We start from the raw sequence: 22,485 nt of genomic DNA, 5'->3' as shown, positions 1-22,485 counted from the left end.
GCTTTGGAGAGAGGTCACATGTCAAGGCCCTGGCGGACAGGGGTGACAGATTCTTAATGAGAACTCGCCACCCTCTCCCTGCGATCTACCCCATTATGTCAGCCAGCCTAGACTGGATTTTAAATATATTCAGCACTGATATATTTCAGATATTAAAAAATAAAGCAAACTCTGTGTAACCATGGTGACCAGCCTCTCATCAAAGTAATATTTGGAAGCAGCAATAAAAAGCAAGACACCATAAAGCAAATATTCTTAGCATAACTGAAAAGTTACTTACAAAATAGGTTAATTACAAAAATAAAGGGAAAAGAAAAAAATTGAAAAAAAAATTCTTAATTGAGCTGAGGTTAGGTGAAAAGCGCCATGTGTTTTTTTTTTATACAGGTCCGCCGATACACAGCTCCCCACGGACCCAACCAGCTTGCTGCTAACTGGGACACCTCTGACAATGAACCATAGAAACCGCACAAAATTCACCCTTCTGGATACATTACGGCTACTGTACTGTTAGGACAGACCATAGCATCATGGTGAAATGTGCTTATTGTACAATTGAAACAATATAGGACACGCATAAAAGGCCGAAACTAATCATCTAACAATAACTGCACAAAAAAAAGCAGTTTCTTTAGCCTAACCAGACGCAAGGCACAGCAAAGTGTAAACTAGCCACTCAGTGACAAATATCAGCCAACACTTTTCCCATAGAGAAGTGATCGTTAAATATACATGACGCTGCATTTCTGAAATGTGCCATGTCTCTCACATTTCCCACAGTAATGAAACTGCGTTTGCCACACCATGCATCCCAAGCCTGCAGAAGTGACACCATGGTACCACATATATGTGTGTAGACCCATTAGCACGATCACACTCAACAGCTGCTGCGTGGAAGGAGCAGCCAACCCGAGACTCCCATGCTTTTGTCCGCTCGCTGTCTCTCTGACCCTGGCGTGGAGCCTGATCAGACAGTGGGAGACTCAAGGGCAGCGCTGACCCTACACCAACTGCTTTTTGGAGAGTGACCTCAACCCCAACCTGCCCCCCACCCAAAACATACACACAAAACAATGTCCTACACAGCACTCTCCTCCTACTCCACTACTGGCTTCCCCAAGCCTCCCCATCTATCTCTGGCTCCCATAAAATACATAATTGAGGCTCCATTTGTCATATGCAGATGCCCCTGAGTGCATCCAGAGGCACAAAATAAATGCGCAAGGGGGGTTGGTTGGGGGCAGGACACTGGCTGGCTGCACCTTCATTTAAACACGCTCAAAGATAGCAGTACATTATTTATTACATAATAATAATAATAATAATATATATATATATATATATATATATGTTGTGACGCTCAAAAACAACGGGCAACACTATGTAAAGTAACAAGAAAAAAATGACAGACTAAATAAATACTGGGTGAAATGAGGAAAAGTATGGCTTGTGTAGTGTTTTGTACAGTGAAACTGAAGAGAAATGTGTTTTACATGAAAACAGTTTTTGCTTGATTTGGCACAATAAACAATTTTGGCACAGGCACTACGTCATATCCAATGTAAAATCTGGGTTTTGAAGCAAAGCTACATCGATAGGACAGTTTTCTGAGGTGGCACAGGGTGTCATAGGTGTTGTATGATTAGAGACAAAAAGAGAAAGGTCAACAGAAGTGTATGAGAATCAATAAAGTAAAATACACACAACACAACACAACACAACACAACACAACACATGAAATGATCACATCACACACCATTGATCATTTTTATTATCAATATTTGGGAGTGAACTATCTGGAGTAATACGGTCCAGATTTAGATTTATCGTAATATTTTCCGTGCATTTTTAAGAGTTAAGCTCACCTTGTAAGATGTCTTGTGCTTGTTCCCCAGGTCAAATTTTCCCTTTAACTCATTGAGGAGCTGCTGCAGCGTGCTGCTCTCCTCTTTCTCACTATAGTCTTGATCCAAAAGAATATAAGCCCTCCAGTTGGACGAGTCGAAGCCCCAGTGACAGGTTCTGTTCTCCAGCCTTTTATGACTGTGCACCACGAACTTGTGCGTCGGGAACATGAGCCTGCAGTCCAAGCACTGTATGCACGCCGCGTTGGGGCTCGTGTAGAGCTCTGGCACGAACAGGCCCTTGCACTTCCCGAAGCATTCGTGATAAACTTTAAAGCTCTTCTCCGTTCTTTCCAGCTCGATGGAGCACGACAACTCTTTGTCGGCATGCGGTGGGAACGTGCCGCCGTAGATGAGGGCATTGCAGAGGCGCTCGGCGTCGGTCTGGGTGATCAGTCCGCATGAGGGGGCCGAGAAAGTCTCTCTCTCTCTCTCTCTCTCTCTCTCAGTGTTTGTTTGTGTCTGGTTCAGTCATTGAATCCCGGCCAGGAATGTGACTGACTCCCTGGGCTGGCTGTTCCATGAAAAGTTCTCCCTCCCCCTGCAGCCTGAGCAGCTGCAAAAGCGGGAACACAGACTACACGTAAGACCATTGCAGCGGAGCAGCGGGAGGAGGAGTTTACTTACAGCGGCTATAGTAACTTTCATTAACAAACTTTAAAGGTCATTAACATTACACAAACAGCAAGAGCAGTCGTTTATGTACATTTGAATTTGAAAATATATGAATCAAAGTATCGTGAAATTAATAGCTACGTTAACTAAATATTGTACATTATTCCGCAAGTTTATAAACACGGACATGATTTGAAGTAGATTAGGCTAAAGTTCCCACTAAAAAAAACATTACAACGAATTAAACAATAGACCAACATAAGGTACACTACACTATTATTAAATGTCATTATTATTAGGACCAATGAGAATAAAACATTAGGCTACAGATTGCCGCATAAATAATAGGCTACAACTAATAATAATGTTTTAAGCCAAAGTTATTTAAAGTTTTACGCAATTTTAAAAATATACAGCGAATAGAAATGTACAAATTAAATTTTGTCTGAAACGTAGGCTATAGCCTACTTTTGAGGTCAGTGATTTCGCAAGGACACAGTAAAGGAATTTGTAAGCTAAACAAAAACAAAAACAAATAAATGCTGTTTATTTTGATCTTTCTGCTCATCAACGAATCATGAAAAAAATGTATAACGGTTTCCACAAAAATATTAAGCAGCACAACTGTTTTAATCATCCATAATAAAAAATGTTACAAGCAGCAAATCAGCAGATTAGAATGATTTCTGAAGGATCATGTGACACTAGAGTAATGGCGGCTGAAAATAGGCTATATTTGCCATCACAGGAGTAAATTACATTTTAAAATATATTAAAATAGTAATCTTGTAGTTATAATAACATTCAGTGTGATATTGCTTAATTCTGATCATTTTTGGACAAAAATCAAGCTATGACAGACTTGACATTTTGTCATTTTTATCTCAAATTGTCATTATGACCAATGTTCTAAAATGCACAGTTTAGTGAAGCCATAACTCATATTGATTTGTTTAGATTGGGTGTTATTGTAACAGCTTAATTTGTTTTTCATGTAACGTTAAAAATGGCAAGCATTTGTCTAATGGTTCATTTTGGCACATAAGCCTATAAAGTGGGGTTGCTTGAAATTCAGCCCTTAGTTCAATAAACGTTTTATGAAATCCTGGTTCATGTAATAACTCATTGACTGTGTTAGGCTCTTGGGGGCAGTTCATGAATGCAGTTTCATTTGGCTTCAAATACCAGTCACTATAGCCTACAGACCCCTAGGTTTCACTCCACACACACACAAGCTGACGTCTGAAATGACAGAGAAAACATAGGTGAGAGTAGGCTGGGAAAATAGGCTACATTTTCAACTGGGAAAAGATAAATAGGCCTAATTGTGTTCTGTTGTTTTAAAGATACACTACACTATGACTTTCATCATTGACTCACCTTCATGTCGTACTTCGTAAACTACCACATCCACTCTGCTAGACTAGTCACAAAGGCAGTTGAGAAACATGATATTGAAAGACCTAAATGATTATTCAGTACAGTACGTCAAACAACAGCTGTTAAATGTTAGGCTGGAGAAGTGCGATCAAATTTGTCATCGCTGACTGTAACTCAAAATGTTGTTTGTACGATTCTGAGCCACTAGGTGGCACTACAAATCAGCAGACATTATTTTTCAACTTGGGAAACCATAAAGATGAACAAAAACACAGAATTAAACAATTTTATTATGTCCCGCAAGAAATAAATACCGTACAGAGCTTTTCTGCTTTAAACTATTACCTGTATCACCTGTATCAATTCCTTTTGTCAAAAGCAAATCTACAACAAATCCATCCCTTCTCCAAGATTTTACACCTTAATAAAATAAACTGAATTAAAAGGCAATTAAACTGAAGGCTATTTAGCTCACATACAAAATGACATCAACAGGACCATGTTCAGTTTGGTTAACAAGAATGTTAACAACATTTTTGTCATTGAAAATGGTCAATCTGCAGCATGATGGCTTGTTTGTCCAGTCAAACTGCATGTGAAAGTTAGCCCATCTATAAAATTCTCATTTGCACTTCAGAAATTAAGTGTTGAGTTGCCCAAGAAACCAAAGTCCCCCAAGGTGCATTTTGTTTGCTATCCAGACCCTTGTTTGTATATCACTTATTAGAATTTTATATGAATGCAGAATTTGTTCTAACATATTACACTAAATTTTCCTATGAGTTTTAAGAATACTTTTAATTTCATTCTATTTCAATACTTTTTAATTTTGCACCCTTAAAATGCAATGAGCAATACATTAAAAAACAAAAACAAAGTTAGTTAATTGCAAACAGAACAGTGACACATTGTTAATCAAAACACACTGAAATATTAATTACATTATTAATTGGATTAATTGGAGTGGCACTGAATAAATTAGTTAAGTAAATTAGTGAGAATTAAGTCTTTAAATAATTTGCATTCCTGCATTTTATGGCTGCAACAGCACACTATCTGGTTCAAATTTATTATATATTCAGAATAAAAAAAAATGGAGCTGAAAAACTGGACATTCAGATTTAGAATAATTAAGTTTTTGAAAATGTTTTTTATGAAAAAGTTATTTTTAAAAACGGTAATTAGCATTTGGCAACACAAGTTTGATGGATTCTTCATCTGTAAGTTATTCTTTAATAAGAATTTGTTTTCTTTTTCTTTTTTGCAATGTACAATGTAGTTCTTTGGAAGTAAACTGTGAAGTAAATCTCTCAGACGCTCTCAAGAGACGCGCTGTGGCATTTATATTCCTTACTCAAACAGTTTTAAATAAAAAATACGATACACTACTGTAATCCATTCTTCAAATATAAAAAAGTTTGTTAAAAAACATTCAAGTAGGCTTTAGTGTTTTGTCCAAGAACTGACAGCACACATAAACGTATCCCATTTCATAATTTGGCAGATTTTGAGACACATTTATAGCTCTTACTAAAACTTTCCGCTTTTGCACAGATGAGTCAACATTTTTCAAACAACCCACAGATGCAAACACTCAACAAAATCCAGTGATCGAAATCATTACACTGCTTCTGTGGGTAGTTGCGGGGGCTTGTCCTCATACTGTGGTGGTGGGGTCAGTGGTTCGATGGTCACCACCACACTCTGTCCAGGATTTTGGATATTCAAACGAATATCCTTCATGTGGAGCTTCTCTGACTTAATCCTGCGCACTCTGAAAGGTCTGAGGATGCGACTGGCCCTGCTGCTGCTGCGGACGGGTGCTGCAGGCTGAGGTTCGGAGCCAGGAGCTGGCTGAGGGGCCTCTTGGCCATTACCTTCTCTAGGCTGCTGGCCTTCGTTTTCAACAGCACCAATCAGATCCTCATACGAGGGCAGCTGGTAACTCTGTCGCAAGTTGCTCTGCCGAACAGGGTACTTTCCGCTGGTGACCGCCTCCTCATAGGTGGGAACATCATAGTTGGGCGCTGGTTCATCAGTTGACCTAATCAAACAAAGTAGTTTCGCTTTCACAACGAAATACAGCGTCACACACGGCGGGCTAGAGTGAGTGGAGGCCGGAGGCATAGAGTGAGCCGCGGCGGGCGGGCTTGCGGCAAACATATGTGCCGACCCCGGGCTGGACTCCGCTTCGTCCACAGTGAAAGCCGACACAAAAGGCCTATTTCTCTCAAATATTGTTCACAAATCTGTCTAAATCTGTGTTGGTGAGCACTTCTCCTTTGCAGAGATAATCCATCCACCTCACAGGTTTCATATTTTAATATCTTTTAAAAACGTATCTGTTCCTGTGATGGCAAAGGTGAATTTTCAGCAGCCATTATAACATCATAACATTTCTTCTTATTATCAATGTTAAAAACTGTTGTGCTCTGCTGCTTAATTTCTATGAAACCGGATACATTTTTCATGATTCTTTGATGCATAGAAAGCTAAAAAAGCAAAAGCATTTATTTTAAATGAAAGTTAACAAAGAAAGTTAATGAGTATAGAGCAGCACTCACTCCTCATCCTGATCTCTATGGACACGATCCACATAATCAGCACCGCCTACACCTGTAGTTTCCTGTTGTCTCCTTCGCTTCCTGTTCCTCACACCGAGACATATAGCAAGGAGCAACATGGCAACACCAGATCCAACCAGCACAAACGCAACAGATGATGTCTTCCCTCCATCACTGCTGTCACTTCCATCGTTCGTGGTTGTAGCATTGTTCAACTGTGTTTCAGAAGGAACTATGCTCCACACGATCATGACAACACCGAGTGCCACCAGGCCCACCCCCAGTGCACAGAGAGCATACTGGGAGCCTGGACTGGCCTCTCTATTGGTGGGTGAACGCCTGTTTCCTGAACACAGAGGCTGCCCACTGTAGCACATAGCTGTAAATGCTCCTCTTCACTACTCACAAACACACACTTACCACGGAAGGGTGGTCCAAATGTGGAGGATGAGAGTAGCACTGTAACATAAAAGCAAAAAAAGAGACAAACGTTAAAAACATCTCAATGAGGAGGAAATACTTCCTGGAAATGACTGGGAATGGGGCCCAAGTAACAGAAGAAAAGAGTTTCTGTGTTTCAGCTCATTGAAGACAGACTCTACAGCAAAAAAAACAATCCTTTTGGCACAATGCCACTATAGAGGTCAAATAGAAGCATTTAGCATGTCATGGAAAGGATTACCATGTAAGGACATTATACAACTTGGTAAAACTCCTAATAAAAATTCAGTACCGTTTGTGCATTAAAGATAATAATTACAAACACTTCTATAATCTTTCCCACATTCATACTCACTCCATAACATCAACAAAATCTTCCAACGAATGTCCTTGATAGTAAAGGTTAGGACCCATCAGGAAGACACTGGTTACATGCACTTAAAAAAAAAAACCTTAAAAAGGTCCAGTGCACAGAGGTTAGGCTGCTGCCGTACACTAACTGTTTCCATAACAACACAGCATTGTTCACTTGTGAATGTGGGCACTTCACTGTGCTCAGAATGGAAATGGGGAAGGGGTGTCATTTTTGGTAAAAGCTACTTTAAATTCACATTAAACAGGGCAAACAGCCTCATCTATTAGCAAAACCAAATTTCCTGTTTTATCCTTGCAAAATGCTTACAATTTTAAGTATATTTATACAAGACATTCTCTTAAAATATTTGGCTGTTACAACATGAAAATACGTCTGTAAATGTTTTTGTGAATGTGCAATGTTAGGCGACTGTGGATATGCACGTTTATCGTAAGGTGATGTTTTGAGTGGTTTTTACGAACGTTTTACTTTATGTGTTCAGGTAGAGCACTAAAAAAAAGAAATCACGATGGCAGGCTTTGTGGGACCTTTCAGGATGACTCATCCGCCTGTGGGTGTCATTTATTTGAGGGGGGAGAGTGAATGGTCAAATGTGTTTTATAATGTTCACATTTCGATTTACAACAAGCGGCTTGAAGTAAAAAAGAAATAATGAATCCTGTTATTCATATTTTGAGAGGAATGAGGAATGGAGAGATAGGGAAAAGAGAAAGAAAGAGCAATTGTCTGTGTAGAAAGAAAGTGTGTTTAGTTTGAGAAAGTCTTACATGTTTAGGGGCACTAACAAAACAGGTTTTTCACAGAACAAGACATGACAAGCACTGCAAATTGTGCACACTAATTGTAAAAGCCTGATTGTTTTCTCAAGACTGGCAGGAGGAGTCTTGTTCAAAGGGATTTTTTAAAATCAATACAATTCGTCCTGAGGAAAGAGATGCTGTGAGAAAATGACTTTTTTTTTTTTTTTGCACAATTCTCATGTTAAATGAATGCAATATATTAATGACATGCAGATTTGGGTACGTGACATGTCTACAAAGGAGTCCATGAGAGCAAAGATCTATTACATTCTGGTCAAAACAAAAAAAAAACATAAAATAGGGAAATATGACAAAAGGCCAGGAAGGCCTGTCCAAATACACAAGAGCAACACTTGCTCCGTGTCCTGAAGTAAACAGACACAGAACCACAGGTCACTAAATGCCTCATCTAAACATGCACCCCATGACCTTATCTGAACTTATTCTTACAGAATACAAAGCAGAATCGTCACACAATAACACATTAAAATGAACCGTTACAATACAATTGGGTTAACTGTGGGTAAAACAAGGCCACTCACACAGATATATACTCATACTCCAATCGCTATAATAAATAATAATAATAATAAAAATGGAAGTGACAAACCAAAAACCTCAAACACTCAAAAACACTTCTGGAAACCGATGGAGAAAGTGACACATGAAGTTAGAAATCAATCTTTTAGCATGAGAGTGATGATGACTAGCCTATTTTTTATTTATTTATTTTTGACATTAATGAGCTATGGTGCTGTTTAATTATTTAAAATTATGTACATATGTTGTGTATTGTGTTCCATTTTCATTTGTATGTTAGAATTATATTTGATTGTCTTGTTTCCATGTAAAATAAGATGAATATATACAAATACATACATACATACACTTAAATAAAATTACAGCTTTAATACCGATACAAGCAGACGTTAACCATCGTACCTGTAGTTACCACCAAAGAACCATACTACTATTGTTACTGTGGAAGCCAAAAAAAGAAGAAAAAAAAAAAAACAGTAATTCCACAAGCTTCTTACACTGTTTGGACAAGATAGCATAATAATTTATGATGATTCAGCTTTAACAATAAGTAGTAACCTTGGAAATTCGCCGGTTACCATGGTAAAGCTTTATAAGGGCAACCCTAGCAGATCGTAGGCTATTTCTACAGTTTTTCAGCGTCATTGTTTACAGCACAAAACATCCTGGGAAAATGAATGACCTTCATAATTTTGCTTAAAGATTTGGTTTTAAAGATTAAAAATGACTGAACAATTAGAATTAGGCCAACTCGCGACAACATTCTATTAGTTACACTCAAAAAAAAACAAAAAACTATGACATCAGAAGTGAATATTGAGGGACAATTTTACAAACAAATGTGCACTAAAATGCCATAAAATATAAATGATTGATGTATGAATGTCATCTTACAGACACGAAACAAGAGGTGGACAGTAACTAAGTACATTTACTTGAGTATTGTACTTAAGTACACTTTTTGAGTATCGGTACTTTACTTGAGTATTATTTTTTCTGGGAACTTATGACTTTAACTTCACTACATTTGAAAGACAAATACTGTACTTTTCACTACATTTCTATCAATGTCCTCGAAGTAGAAAGTCGTTACTATGTAGCAGCTTTGAAAGTCAGTGGGTGATTTTTTTCTTCTCTAAAACATGACTTTCTTTTTTTCAGACAGTTTATCAGTAATCACTCTTGTAGGGCTACATGAAGAGATTTCCCAGCATTTTTTGAACACTGACCAGTTGCAAATGTGATATTTATTTACAACAATTCAATAATAAGAAGTTAATATTGTGGTATATATTAGACACAATATTGTCTGATTTTGCTAAATTGTGTAGGTGAAAATATTACCTATAAAGCCACAGAAGAACTGTTGTGCATCTCCTAATAAAACACAATAGGTGTTGGACTTGAAGCAGCACTCCACAGACTGTTCTCTGTGTGACATCAAAGTACTGCGAGAGCGATTATACAGCATTTAAAATGTTTGTTTTGATGTCAAATAAGTCTTGCTGTTTTGCTTTTTTGTTAAAGCAGTGTTGCTGTTGTAAAGTTATACATCTACAGTTGTGTTGCTGGGTTTTAAAGCAGGTTTGATTTTTTTTTTCTTCCTTATCACTCTGTATTTACAAGATTTCACTGTCCACTCTGTTCAAATGTGGATGAATGGCTACATGGAGATGTAAGAGCTTTGTGAGATCACTACCATCCTGCTTTTGTGGGGGTGGGTAGGGGTGTTAAATTTGTTTTGTTTTGTTTTTTTCCCCATAGATTTTTAACATTCTAAAAGCTCTTTATTCCAAATATACTACAAGCTAGTAAGCGCATTCAGCAGGTGTAATGTATTCTAAGTTGCTTCAGAAGTATTGCAAGTACTAGTAAGTACAACAATAAAACTTTTGTACTTTTACTTAAGTAAAAAATCTGTCTTTACAACTGTTACTTGTAATGGAGTAATATTTGACCAGCAGTAGGCTATCTGTACTTTCACTCAAGTAATGGAGTTGAGTACTTTGTCCGCCTCTGCACGAAACTATCACGAGGAAAGTTCTGGCTGTCATTCACTAGGCTATATTTTTTAACTATTTGAAACAATAGGCTGGTAAAAGAAACTTTGTAACAGTGACATCATCCTAAAGTCTCTCCGGTGTTCTGTGAGCGAAGGCAAACATCTCAACAATGCCGAATAACGACAAACATGTGACAAAAAAACAAGGTTAATATAAAGTGTACGGCCTAAGCTAAGTTCCGCGGCGGTTCAACGCCCTTCGCACCTTGTGTCATGAAAGTACCTGAGGCAGGTGTCGCTCCCAGCCGCAGGTGAAACGAGCGTCCTCAGGATCCTTTCATTCGTTTAAGGAAGGAAAAACGGTATGGATACTCTAACTCCAGTCCCACTCAGTCTGTTTCGACAATGTATGGGCTTAAGCAGAGACAGGAACTTTGTTCAAAACCAAGTCGAGCGCTATCCCTCAGTTGTAAGAGTTAAGTACGACGCTTGGTCCTAAAGCGAGTTATGTTTGGTAGAGAACTATAACAGCTGTTCATGGTCCTACAACCCGGAAAAGTACGGGTTTCCTTGGGAAATACCTAAAAGTATTCAACAATAGCAGTTTCGATTTATCAGTAAATTAAGGTCTGCAGGTAAAATTCCTAAATACTTCCAAATTTTGTTCTAAAACATTTCACACAGTCATTTGAAACGATCTAAAATGTTTTCTTTTTCAAGAGATTCCTCTCAGAATACAAGATCTATTCAAACCCGAATTGAAACTTGAAACAACGTTTTAGCTGTGTAAATAATACCATTTGAAAGTTTGTGGTTGGTGAGATAATTTAATGTTTTTGAAAGAAGTCTCTGAGGCTCACTTATTTGATAAAAATAAAATTTAAACAGTAATATTGTGAAACACAGCATTCTTACGATTTGAGATAACTGCTTTCTAATTTAATGTCATTTATTCATGTGATGGCAAAGCTGAATTTTCAGCAGCCATTACTCCAGTTTTCAGCGTCACATATGATTTTATCAATGGAAACATGTTGTTTCAGTGTTGTGCTGCTTAATTTTTTTTGTGGAAACTTTGATACTTTTTTAGGATTCTTTGATGACTAGATTGAAATCTTCTGTAATACAGATGTTTTTGTCTGTCATGCCTGATCAAGTCAATGCATCCTTGTAAAAAAAAAAAAATTTCTTATAGGCTAATTCATTAAATGTATTAATTTCTAAAAATCTTACTGACCCCAAACTTATGAACAGCCGTGTATAATATATAAAACCAATCTGATAAACAAACACACAGCAACACTCATTTGAGTGTTGTATGTAGAGCTTTATTTTTCTATACAGATTATTGTGTCAATGACACATGGTATGAATCTATATACAAATGTTTCTCAAAAGTACAGTTTCACTAATGCCACAAGATACAGTGATATAAAATGATTAGCGATTGCAAAACCCACCTTAAAAATGCACCATAACTGCTATATTCTTGAGCTGTGCATCTCCTAGCGCTGGTATGCTGTGCAACTGACGTCAAACTGTCTATCAATAGACAATCTGAGTCAAACCCAGCAGGAAATCTGTGATTCAGTTGTCATTCCTAACCAGATCTCGAACAAGATCTGAAAATAATGATTGGTTGAATTTATGAAACAAGTCATTAATCGATTCGTGTTATCTAATCTGTGTGGACCCAATGACAAAGGCTGTTTGCATAAAAAGCCAGTGCTGTTGCATGCTGAGCTGCTAAACTTGTTTTGCTCTCCTTGCCCCGTGGCTCCAAGTGGGATAACACAGCTGTAGAATGTGCAGTGCATGTGCTGCATTGGCTTGTAGATTATACTGCATTTTACCTTTCCATACACTCTTAGGAACACTGCTTATGACACAAAATAATTCTCTGACTCCGTAAAAAGAAGATTAAAGGCTTTCCAACCAGATCACACTTTCATTTCCTTATTTTGATTGATAGTCACTATACAACGCATTTATATACAAATATATTCCATTGAACAAAATATTCCATTGAACAAATTGAACTGCATGCATGGTAAGACAGAGATGTTAAAAATCACAAACAGGAAATAAAAGCGAAAAAAAAAGGTTTTTCTTTCATTCCCCTAAAATTATATCTATATATATAATGCGGGAAAACTCATTTCAATTAAACTGGAGTGATCCTTATGAGACTAATCTATTACCCACACTACATTGCTACTAAAGTGGTGGTTGCTTTTAATTTTATATGCAAATCAGACTTTGAAAACACAAACATCTTAGCAGATGTCAACAGATGTATTAAAACAAAGAAAAGACTTTACTGTGGCATTCAAAGTGTTTTCACAATAAATTCACAGCGCTATTCCTCATTCCAGCATTTCCCGTAACTTTAAACAAGCACAGTGTTGTGATGACCTTGATGTAGGGAATGGACATCTGAACATATGGTATTGATTTTAGCTGCATACCTACAGTTGTGACTGGAATTTACGGGAATCAGGACAAGTTCATCTATGTATTATGTTAGTAACAAAATATTTGCTTTTTAATGCAGCATGTCTATAAAATTTTAATTAAGTGCTTATTTGTGATTTGTTGCCAATACAAACTTCTTTAAAGTGCAAATGGTCAATTCTCAAATCTCTTTTACAAATAATTGAGCTTATTTGGTCCATTTAGAGGTTCGGGGAGGCTCATCCTTCCTAGTTCATCCAAGGCAAACACAGACTGTTGCCCTCAGACATTAGTGATCTCTATGCTCGAGTAACCGTGCATGGGACTGCCCTTGGTCCTCTGCAGGATCTTGATGCGATCTTCTCTGGGTGGTGATCCACAGCCGCCTTGAAATGTCAAGTCTCTCCCAACAGTGACCAGTGGATTGAATCTCAAAGGGCTCTGAGAAACGACAGAAAGGTTATTTATCCTTTTACAGATCATTAACAATAACAGGTAGGCGCACAGACAAAGTCCACCATTTGTCTTGATTTTGTTTTGTGTCAATAACAAGACAGCCCATACCTTGCCGACTTTTTGCCTGGGAGAAAATTCTTCCTCAGTTTTGCGGCAGTTTGAGACAGGAGAATGTGTAGGAGTCCCCTCTTTCCTGTAGTCCTGAGCCTGGTTAGTTCTGTACAGAAATAGGCCTACTCAGTCACACTTGTTAAATCAATGCAGCTATTGTTCAGCAAAGTGATCATAACTCACTAAATAAATACAAGCATATGAAATACTGATCTGAGTTGAATTGTAATGATGTATATTAAATAAAAGCAAATGATAACAAATTAAATTACAGAAGGCTATTAATAAATATATATTTGAAGTTATTTAGAGAGTCTAAGGCATTCTTTTTTATTGAAAAAAAAAAAACTCATTTCATACTCAAATCATACTTTAACAAATCTACATTTGCATAAATAAAACCTACCAATAATTTTATATTTGATTATATTTTATTTTTACATAAAAATTCAACATCTTTGTTTTACATAAAAAGACCAAACTTACAAATGTGATGTTCAAAAGCCAATATTCTTTGTGACTAACAGCGCATACATTGTGCCCCAAAAGCGCTTAAAAAATATTACAACTGTAGCAAAGATGTTCACCAGTGATGTGAAAGTAGCGCTGTGTTGCTGTTGCTGTGCTGCGATCGCTGGATGGTACGATTGACCAATCAGAATCGAGTATTCCGAAGTACCGCGTATATATTGCTTTTTGAAATCACTTGCAATTTAGATTGTTATATATCCTACTGCTAGACTATAAAATAGTCCTTATGACAATACTGAAATGAAGCTTCACACACCTTGCGGGGTTGAGAAGCACTTTAATTTCCTCGTATAGATGACGATGGATCATGTGTTTATTGCTGGGGATGTCTAGAGCCTTGGCCATGGTGTCTGCACTGAAGGTCGGATCTAGAACCATCACTGCACCGTGGATGCCACTGTTCTGAAGGCTGTCAGCATACTCCTGCATTAAAGACAATTATTTCAACAGGTTGGACATTTTTATCATATATATTTATACAGTTTTACATTGTTAAAAATGTTTTAAGTATCCAAATATGTATTTGGAACTCTGATATTCCCCAGACACAAGTTTGGGGTTGTCGTAATGGCTGTTGAAAATACAGCTTTGCCATCTCAGGAATAACTTACATTTTGAATTGTAATAATATTTATTTTGAATATTTTTGATCAAATAAATGCTACCTTTGTTTGCATTAGAGACCTTCACAAAAACATTTAAAATCTTACAGACCCCAAACTTTTGAATGGTAACACTACCATTGTATGAACTTTGTATTACCTTAAGATCAATGTCTCTGATCCATTTAATGACACGGTGGCTGGTCCAGACCACCGGATCCAGATCTCGATTTTCACACTGAGCACGACGTGCCTGTATAGTCTGCAGAGAAGATATGATATTTCACAATATCACCAAAAACATTTGATATTTTCAGAGTGAATGCGACAGTATATACAAAAATTATTGCCTCTTTGTCAAAGTTGAGCATTTGCAGAAGCTGAATGGCTGACAGAATGCTGGTAACATGGAACTTATTGGTGACGTTAAAGATGGTCTCCAGATCTCTCCGTGTGATAGAGTTCAGTACTCTGCCATCCACCAACTGGTTGTGGAAGACCTGTGAGTATTGGGGAAGCCCCACATCGCCCAGCCAGGTCTTAGACACCCAGTGATGATCCATATCAGCAGCTTTGGAAAGTCTGAGGGACACAAATGTAACACAAAATCAGTGCCAGTGCAGTCTAATGTGTGCCACCTGTGTGCTTGTGCGTAGGTGTGGCCGCTCACCCCCGTCCATTCTCTGCTTCTCTGTAGTCCTCAATAGCTAGACGGAGCTTCCTGCGGTGCATTGGGCTGTTGATGCCCAAACCCAGCTCCAGATCCTCATCTGTCAACCCCAGCAACACCTGCAACAAGAAGCAGCTCGCTGTGACATCATCTCCTACAGACGAGTAAATGTCGCAAGGTATTCCGGTTAAACTGAGTAATCAGTAACTAGGTTAACGTCAGGGCTCGTTGGAAGCATCAGGGGAGTAAATATTTGTTGGACGTTAAGATAAAGTGCTAATTAGCAGCCACAGAACTGAAAATGTTATCTTAGAATGTCACTTAATCAAGGAGAAGTTTATAAATGGCTCGTTAGTTGTGCTTAGGCAATACAGGTGAATCACTACAGATTAATCACAGTTTTCTGAAATGTTGTTTAAATATGCAAACAAGGCATTATCTAATTAAATTAGCACTGATTTGCATACATTTCCAGAACAGGAATCTGAACACTGGATAAAGCCAGGTTAAAAATTGTTTCATTTTGTTGACATATTACAGTTAATGGTTTTTATAGAAGGGATCTTGGATATCTGATTTTAACACTCCAAAAAGCAGAAAATAATGTTAACAGGCAGAAAAAAAAAAAGTTGAAATGGAAATTTACAGACCCAAATAGAAAAAGTATAATAAAATAAACTCTTAAATATGTATTTTATGTCTTCTGTCCAATCTCAAAATTGAGCATGTTTTGCATGTAGTACCTTGCTTTAAAAAAGGGCTGAAATAAAAGGCACAATAAACAAGGTAAGAATAGGCAAAAAACAAAACAAAACAGCATTTACCTTTCCACTCTTGACATTCTCTGAACAGGCACGCGTGTACATGGGCATTGCCATGACAACCTCCAGCCAGGCCTGCACAGTGACTGCCTTCCACAGAGACATGGGTTTGCTGCGCGTAAGCTCCGCCTGCTGTAGCCCCTCCAGCTGCTCCTCGCCGCACATGAAAGCTTGTTTATTGCTGTCAGGAAAAGCACCCACCTCCATATCCTCCTGTTTTATTTCAGTATTTTCTGCTCTTAAAATGCTTCTTAAATGAATCATTGCTTTCAAGCAAGAACCAGCGGATGTGATAAGGCCTGCGGTCAACATCGACAGGCCTTATCTATCCTCATATAACCCAGACACCCTCTGAAGCAAAACCACCTCTACATTTACTACCTCAGACTTTCACTACAAAACCACTTGACCTTCTCCCCCTTACTGTGTGACGCGAACACTGAATTTGCTTACTTTTTATGATAATCTACTAACTAGACCATTTTACAGCATTGTTTTCTATTACAGTCCTTTTTGTGATACATAGTGCATTGACTACACTGTAAAAACAGGTTTTAAGTAAAAATGATTGGAGTATGTTTTACAATACTGTAATGTCTTTGTTATTATTAGTGAAATTTACTAGCAAACTATTTACTAGTAAACTATTTGGTTAAGCTTAAAATCATACACATACATTTTATTATAGACGTTCCCTATAATATATTGTAATTTATTATATTTTACACATTCCATTAAGCCACCACACCAAAATCACCGGATTTTATGAAATTTGCATAATCCACTCCTGAAGTTTCATGTTTACACCAGCAGGTGACGCCCTATAAACTCCGAGCTAATGCTGTTGCAGTGATGCCATTCTTAAGGTACTTGACTTTCAGTCGAATCTGTATGAATTAGATGTATAGCTAATTATTTAGACTATTTGGTGTCTAATATATCCCTCCTAACGCTAAAAGTGTGTCCTGGCAGGTATAAAACAAGACTGAAGTCACCCTGAGGGTTCAGACTGAATCATCCTTCTCTTTAGGCTTCATCAGATTTTAATTAGCTGAAAAAATTACCTCTATAAAACTCATTATCTGATGGGCATCGGGGCAGAGGACACCTGTTTCAAACCTTTAGAGGAAATAGGTACTCGTCTAAGCAAAGACAGAGCCATGACCTTGTTCGAGACATCTGAGAGCATCCGCTGGCTTTATGGAAAAATGGATTTTAATTATTTTACACATTATATGAGAAGGAAAAACCCAATCGCTCTGAATTTACTGTAGCAAAGCTCTCCAGTGTCCTTCACGAGGATGTAAATAGAAAACCCTCATCAAGAAGGCCTACATAATGTACTTTTTATGATATATAACTATATACCACTCAATAAATGTGTAGCATTTTTAAATAGACCTTTATACTAAATGAAATCAACATCAGTTGGTCATGAGATGATGTTTCGGGTAGAGGTGCACATGACCGTGCTCATGTTTTGGATAAGGGTGTACATGATAGACTTGTTCCAGTTGACATATTCATATGAGTTATGAATGTAGTGAGTTTGGGGCATTCTCATCCACTGAGGTCAGACAATGTTAGGACACGTGTTAACACAAATGGTGGGTAATTACAAATGAAGAGTAGAGCGGGGTCACCCCAAACCACGGCAACCCCTGAACAAGAGGGTTAAGAGGAAACCATTGCATGACAACTCGCACACAAACATACACACAGGGTCAAGAAGAAAGGCACATGAATGTTGGGTTATGTGTTTTTATTTTAAAATAAGTTTTATTTTAATTGTTTTTTTTTCTCTTTAAATCTTCAGAATGTTAAAACATCCTCATCAAGTCTGTAAATTCAAAGATAGTCTGGTTTCATTGAAATGACCTCTTTTCTAATCTTTAAATAAAGTTCTTTAATAGACTTAATCTTATATCTGACATAATCTACTTTACAAACCTTACAACATAAACTCATTAAAATGACATGGAGAAATGAAGTTCAGTTTAATTTAAGAGATGAAAATAAAAAAGTCCCAAAAAAAAAAATCAGTGCCACCAAGATGCAAAGGAAAGCTTGAAACGGTAAAAAATATGTGATATGTCAGCGAGACAAGAGTCATGACATCATTGGGTTTAACATGAATGGAAAATAATGTTATGGAAGCAGGATGTGTTATGAGTTCTTACAGACATTCTATTTGCACACTTGAGAAAGCAGGAAAAAAATATTCCTATGTATTTTCTTATGTAGCCTACTGCAAGCTGCACTATAACCCTTTGGCACTTTACTAATGTAAGGTCAGCACCTGGTTTAAGTATAATCCAGATTTGTGTGTAAATAATCTACATTATGTGGAAACAAACTTCCCAGGTAGGCTATCACTTTAAAATCTAGCATAATTCCTTACAGGTTATAAAATATGTCGTTTTTAAAATGGAAACAAGTCTAATACATAATGCTACGTGTCTTTTTAGCAAAAAGGGGCAGTCACGTTGGACCACGCAAAAATAACTCCGACAAGGCCTGTCTGAGACATACTGTAACTTCAGTCCATTTATAACTGAATTACTCTGTCATCATAATTGAACCAAAACTGCCTAAAATATGATTTCATTCCAGAAAATAAAGTATAGATTTAGGGAGGTTTTCAATTCACATTTGTCAAGATTAAAAACATCCTAGGTGCAGCCTTGCAAGAAGACATAATACATAATAAAATATTTGCTTTCAAATGATCATTATCCTGGTTTGGCATCTGTCTGAATGTAACTCTGAGGTAAACGCACAAAATTCACCTGTTACTAAGATGGGGTCACATTTACCATTGCTTGACGCGATTTTGCGGGGGAGATCCAGTCATTTTAATAGGAATCTGTGTCAGGGTTTTTGCGTGAGGGTAAAAATTGGTCACGCAAATTTAACACGTTGACCAAAAGAGCCGCTTGGCTTGACAGTGACTTCATACACCGCTACACTATATATGATGGCCATCGGAACTCTTTTTGCCCGCGCTAAATCTCGCCGAATTTCGCCAATGTGACCCCACATTTATGCAGATATGCCTCGTGATTAGATTACTGAGGTGAACAGCTAAGGCAAACATTTAGAAAACCATCGTATCTGGATGTGGCCGAGTAGATCGTAACGTTAAATATTAAAAGTGCACTCAGTAATTTTTTTGGTAATGTTGCATTGGCGGCCCTCTAGTGGTGTGGATACAGCATCACACATTGTTTACAGGCTGTTATGTAGAAATGTAATTTTCAGCCAGAATAGTGTGAAGTTTAGTGATAATAGGTATAGTAGACTGCCTAAATAAAATGAGCGATATTAGCCGGTCCCCTTGTGGTGACCTGCTCCATGTACAGTTAAATAGCTGTTATAAGGCTCACATCTCATGTGATCATGTCATGTTAACATTTTTGTCTCATCTCTTAGTTTCACATGTTTTGATTAGGGCAAAAATGACCGAGTGCACCTTTAAATCTTTCAGATGGACCTCATGCTATGGCGTATGAATACTGGAGCTCTGGGTTCATGGTAGTAGCAGTCATGAAAAAGAAGCATTCCACATGAAGACATCAGCAAACACAAGGTGCACAAGAGTTGCTATTTACAAATGCTCAGCAGTAATTCAAGTTTCCAGTTTATAAAAAAAAGAGACATACATTACCACAAATAAAGCATAATAACAGCATAAACATATTCACACGCAAATGATCCCATGTATATATTTATATGAATGTAAACATATGTACATATGCATACATATATAAATATATATTTCATTTACATAGATGTTTTTAAGTGTCGTTATGTACATTTCAAGGAGGCAGCAGTTCTTCCTCTTTCCTGTATTTTTCATACACACACCCACACACACACACACACACACACACACACACACACACACACGTTAACTCATACAACTCCATGTGTACGTTCCGCATACACGTCTAAATGCTCACACAATAGCACTATCACCAGTCAGCATCCTCCTCTATATAGTAATCAGGGGTGGAAGTACCATCAAACAGGCCCGGATCCAAGGACTTGCGTTGCGATTTTCCCCGGGCAAACACTCGAGAAAGTGAGCCGAGACTCATCTTCTCCTTCTTCTTCTTACGCTTCTGGTCCTCGAGGTCCTCCATGGACTGAAGCAAGAACAAGAAAAGGCAGAAACAGAGACAGCGAGAGAGGAAGGAGAAGAGAGAATAGAAAAGTAATGGTGGACATATGGGGGCAGGTCAGTCATGTGGTTTCATCAGGAATCGCAGGAATATCTGCACTGCCTCATCAGCACAGCTTCAGGGGTCCACACACTCCAAATTTGGTTTATTCGCAATCTCTCATCCTGGATTATGAGATTTTTCTTTTGTAGATTTAGGTGTTTCTATAGCTGCCCAGGGTTGTTAATAAGATGCCACCAGTTAGTTTGCTGGTCCTGGCTGATTTAAGCTGGTCTTCCAGCCTGAGCAGTTGAAGGAAAGTATACCCAAAATCCCTCTAAAACCAGTCAACAGACCACAACAACCAGTCTGGAAGACCAGTTAGGACCTGCAAACCAGCATAGGTCTTTTGTTTTTTTCTTCTAACACATATGAAGAGCCCACATTTACTATTATAAAATGTATAGTATGTCCTTGATAATGATTGGTCACAACAACTGACCAATCCACTGTAAGTTGTGCCAAAAAACCTGTCCTTTAGCCATGATTATATTTATAGTATAGCAAAGCCCCTTGTGCCTCATGATGTAAGATCGTTGTATTAAAACATTTTGGTACAAAAACTATTAAAAAATCTCAAATTAAAGGTAAAAAAAAAAAAAATTAAAGCTATTTAAAATTGTCTTCACTAATTGAAATAAAGCTGAAAAAAATATATAAATATTGGATTGAAATTTTTAACTTAAAACACATAAGCAGAACTTTTGTTCTGGATACTAACTGAAACAAGTTTAAGTTGAAGTACTAAAATTACAAAAACTAAAAATGAAAACCAAATTAAAGCTAAATAGAGAAAAATGTATATATAATAGTATATAAATTAACATATTTAATACTTAATTAACATGCCAAATGTGCAAAGCGTACTCGGTTCAGGCTTGTGGAGCACAGCTAATTCTCACAGGTACAAATTCTCTCTTTTGGTTTATCTGCATTAACTACCATCAAGACAAAACGGGCCCCTGAAGCCATGCTAATGAGCAGCGCAGGGACTGAATATTTGAGAAGAGTGAAGGTGGAGATAAAAACAAGTTGGGAAGGCTGATTACTTGGTCGGGGGTGCCAGGCAGCTCTTACATTGCAGAGGGAGTGAGTCCTGTGGCGGGGCGAGTTGATGTCGCTCGGGGTGGATGAGCGGTCGCCGTCGGCAGCCGAGGCATCAGAGATGATGGAGGGCTGGCGGGAGTGACAGGGACTGATCCTCAAAGCAGCTGCGGTGGCAGGAGACGGGTGTGTGAGTTGGCAAAAAGAAGACATTTGGTGTATCTGAGCATGCGGTTGTGTAGGCCTGTACCTTGCCTGTCCGCGGGGTGCGAATGGTACAGGGTCTGTTGACTCTGTCTGATTGCTGCAGTGAGGGGAAGGTCTGCTTGCATCACCCACTCCTGACTTCCGTTCACCACCGGCTCCGATGGCATCGCCAGAGAGTGACGCTTTGGCACATCTTTAGTGAGGGTGGCCAGAGACTGCTTTGCCTGGGGTACAAAAACATCACAAACACACCGTATCGCAGAACCATATAAAATTGGGTCTAAAATTGTGAGACCACAAAGTTAAAATGCTTTGATATTTAAATTTAATAAAAATGTTTTTAATTACAAATGATGACATCACAGTATAGGCTTAAAAAAATCCATTTAAAATAAATATTTGATAATAAATGTATTTTCTATTCATTGAAGAATACTGAAAACAATCATTGTTTCCACAAAAATATTAAGCAGCACAGCTGTTTTCTCGACTGATAATAATAAGCAATGTTTCTTCAGCTGAAAATTCAGCTTTGCCATCACAGGAATACATTACAGTTTGAAATGTGTTCAAACAGAAAACAGTTTAATAATTGTAATAGTATTTCACAATATTAGTGTTTTTAGAGTATTTCTTATATTATTAAATGCAGCCTTGGTGAGCATAAGAGACCTCTCTCAAAAAAAAGATCTTAATTTTTAATATATATATATATATATATATATATATATATATATATAATTA

At 37.6% G+C, this 22,485-nt stretch overlaps 3 protein-coding genes across 5 annotated transcripts in view; all 3 read right to left on the bottom strand.

Annotated features, from left to right (window-relative positions):
- LOC107691355 (ski oncogene-like) overlaps positions 1-2,315 on the bottom strand; it is a 34,824-nt gene extending 32,509 nt beyond the window's left edge. The window contains exon 1 of the mRNA XM_016489922.1: positions 1,866-2,315. Within this exon, the coding sequence (XP_016345408.1) occupies positions 1,866-2,075 (210 nt within the window). The 5' untranslated portion in view covers positions 2,076-2,315. The remainder of the gene's footprint in view (positions 1-1,865) is intronic.
- Positions 2,316-4,177: 1,862 nt separating this feature from the next.
- Positions 4,178-11,136, bottom strand: LOC107691400 (transmembrane protein 51-like). Of its 3 annotated transcripts, none has more exons than XM_016489972.1 (3): positions 10,888-11,136; positions 6,464-6,922; positions 4,178-5,943 (listed from the first exon to the last, which is right to left on the bottom strand). In XM_016489972.1, the coding sequence occupies exons 2-3, from the start codon at positions 6,838-6,840 to the stop codon at positions 5,520-5,522; spliced, it is 801 nt and encodes a 266-aa protein (XP_016345458.1). In that variant the 5' UTR covers positions 6,841-6,922; positions 10,888-11,136; the 3' UTR covers positions 4,178-5,519. The 3 variants fall into 3 exon arrangements, with proteins under 3 accessions (XP_016345458.1, XP_016345457.1, XP_016345459.1); XM_016489971.1 differs by having other exon boundaries at positions 10,906-11,136; XM_016489973.1 differs by lacking the exon at positions 10,888-11,136 and having other exon boundaries at positions 6,464-6,809; positions 6,884-6,901.
- Positions 11,137-12,757: 1,621 nt separating this feature from the next.
- Positions 12,758-22,485, bottom strand: part of LOC107691386 (kazrin-like) — a 55,292-nt gene continuing 45,564 nt past the window's right edge. The window contains exons 6-15 of the mRNA XM_016489955.1: positions 21,785-21,965; positions 21,568-21,701; positions 20,246-20,415; positions 16,271-16,448; positions 15,447-15,565; positions 15,127-15,358; positions 14,937-15,038; positions 14,431-14,597; positions 13,641-13,749; positions 12,758-13,517 (exon numbers count right to left, since the gene is read on the bottom strand). Of these exons, the coding sequence (XP_016345441.1) occupies positions 13,359-13,517; positions 13,641-13,749; positions 14,431-14,597; positions 14,937-15,038; positions 15,127-15,358; positions 15,447-15,565; positions 16,271-16,448; positions 20,246-20,415; positions 21,568-21,701; positions 21,785-21,965 (1,551 nt within the window). The 3' untranslated portion in view covers positions 12,758-13,358. The remainder of the gene's footprint in view (positions 13,518-13,640; positions 13,750-14,430; positions 14,598-14,936; positions 15,039-15,126; positions 15,359-15,446; positions 15,566-16,270; positions 16,449-20,245; positions 20,416-21,567; positions 21,702-21,784; positions 21,966-22,485) is intronic.

This window comes from Sinocyclocheilus anshuiensis, unplaced genomic scaffold, assembly GCF_001515605.1.
Source record: "Sinocyclocheilus anshuiensis isolate Anshui unplaced genomic scaffold, SAMN03320099.WGS_v1.1 scaffold1154, whole genome shotgun sequence".
Lineage (NCBI taxonomy): Eukaryota > Metazoa > Chordata > Actinopteri > Cypriniformes > Cyprinidae > Sinocyclocheilus > Sinocyclocheilus anshuiensis.
The sequence above is the reverse complement of the archived record's forward strand: the minus strand, read 5'-3'. Positions and strand labels throughout refer to the sequence as shown.

Excerpts from the sequence above, each read along its gene's own strand:
- LOC107691400 (XM_016489972.1), bottom strand. The coding sequence starts at position 6,840 with ATGTGCTACAGTGGGCAGCCTCTGTGTTCAGGAAACAGGCGTTCACCC. Across the intron at positions 5,944-6,463 it reads CATAGAGATCAGGATGAGGA|GTCAACTGATGAACCAGCGC; the intron begins GTGAGTGCTGCT and ends TTGTTTGATTAG.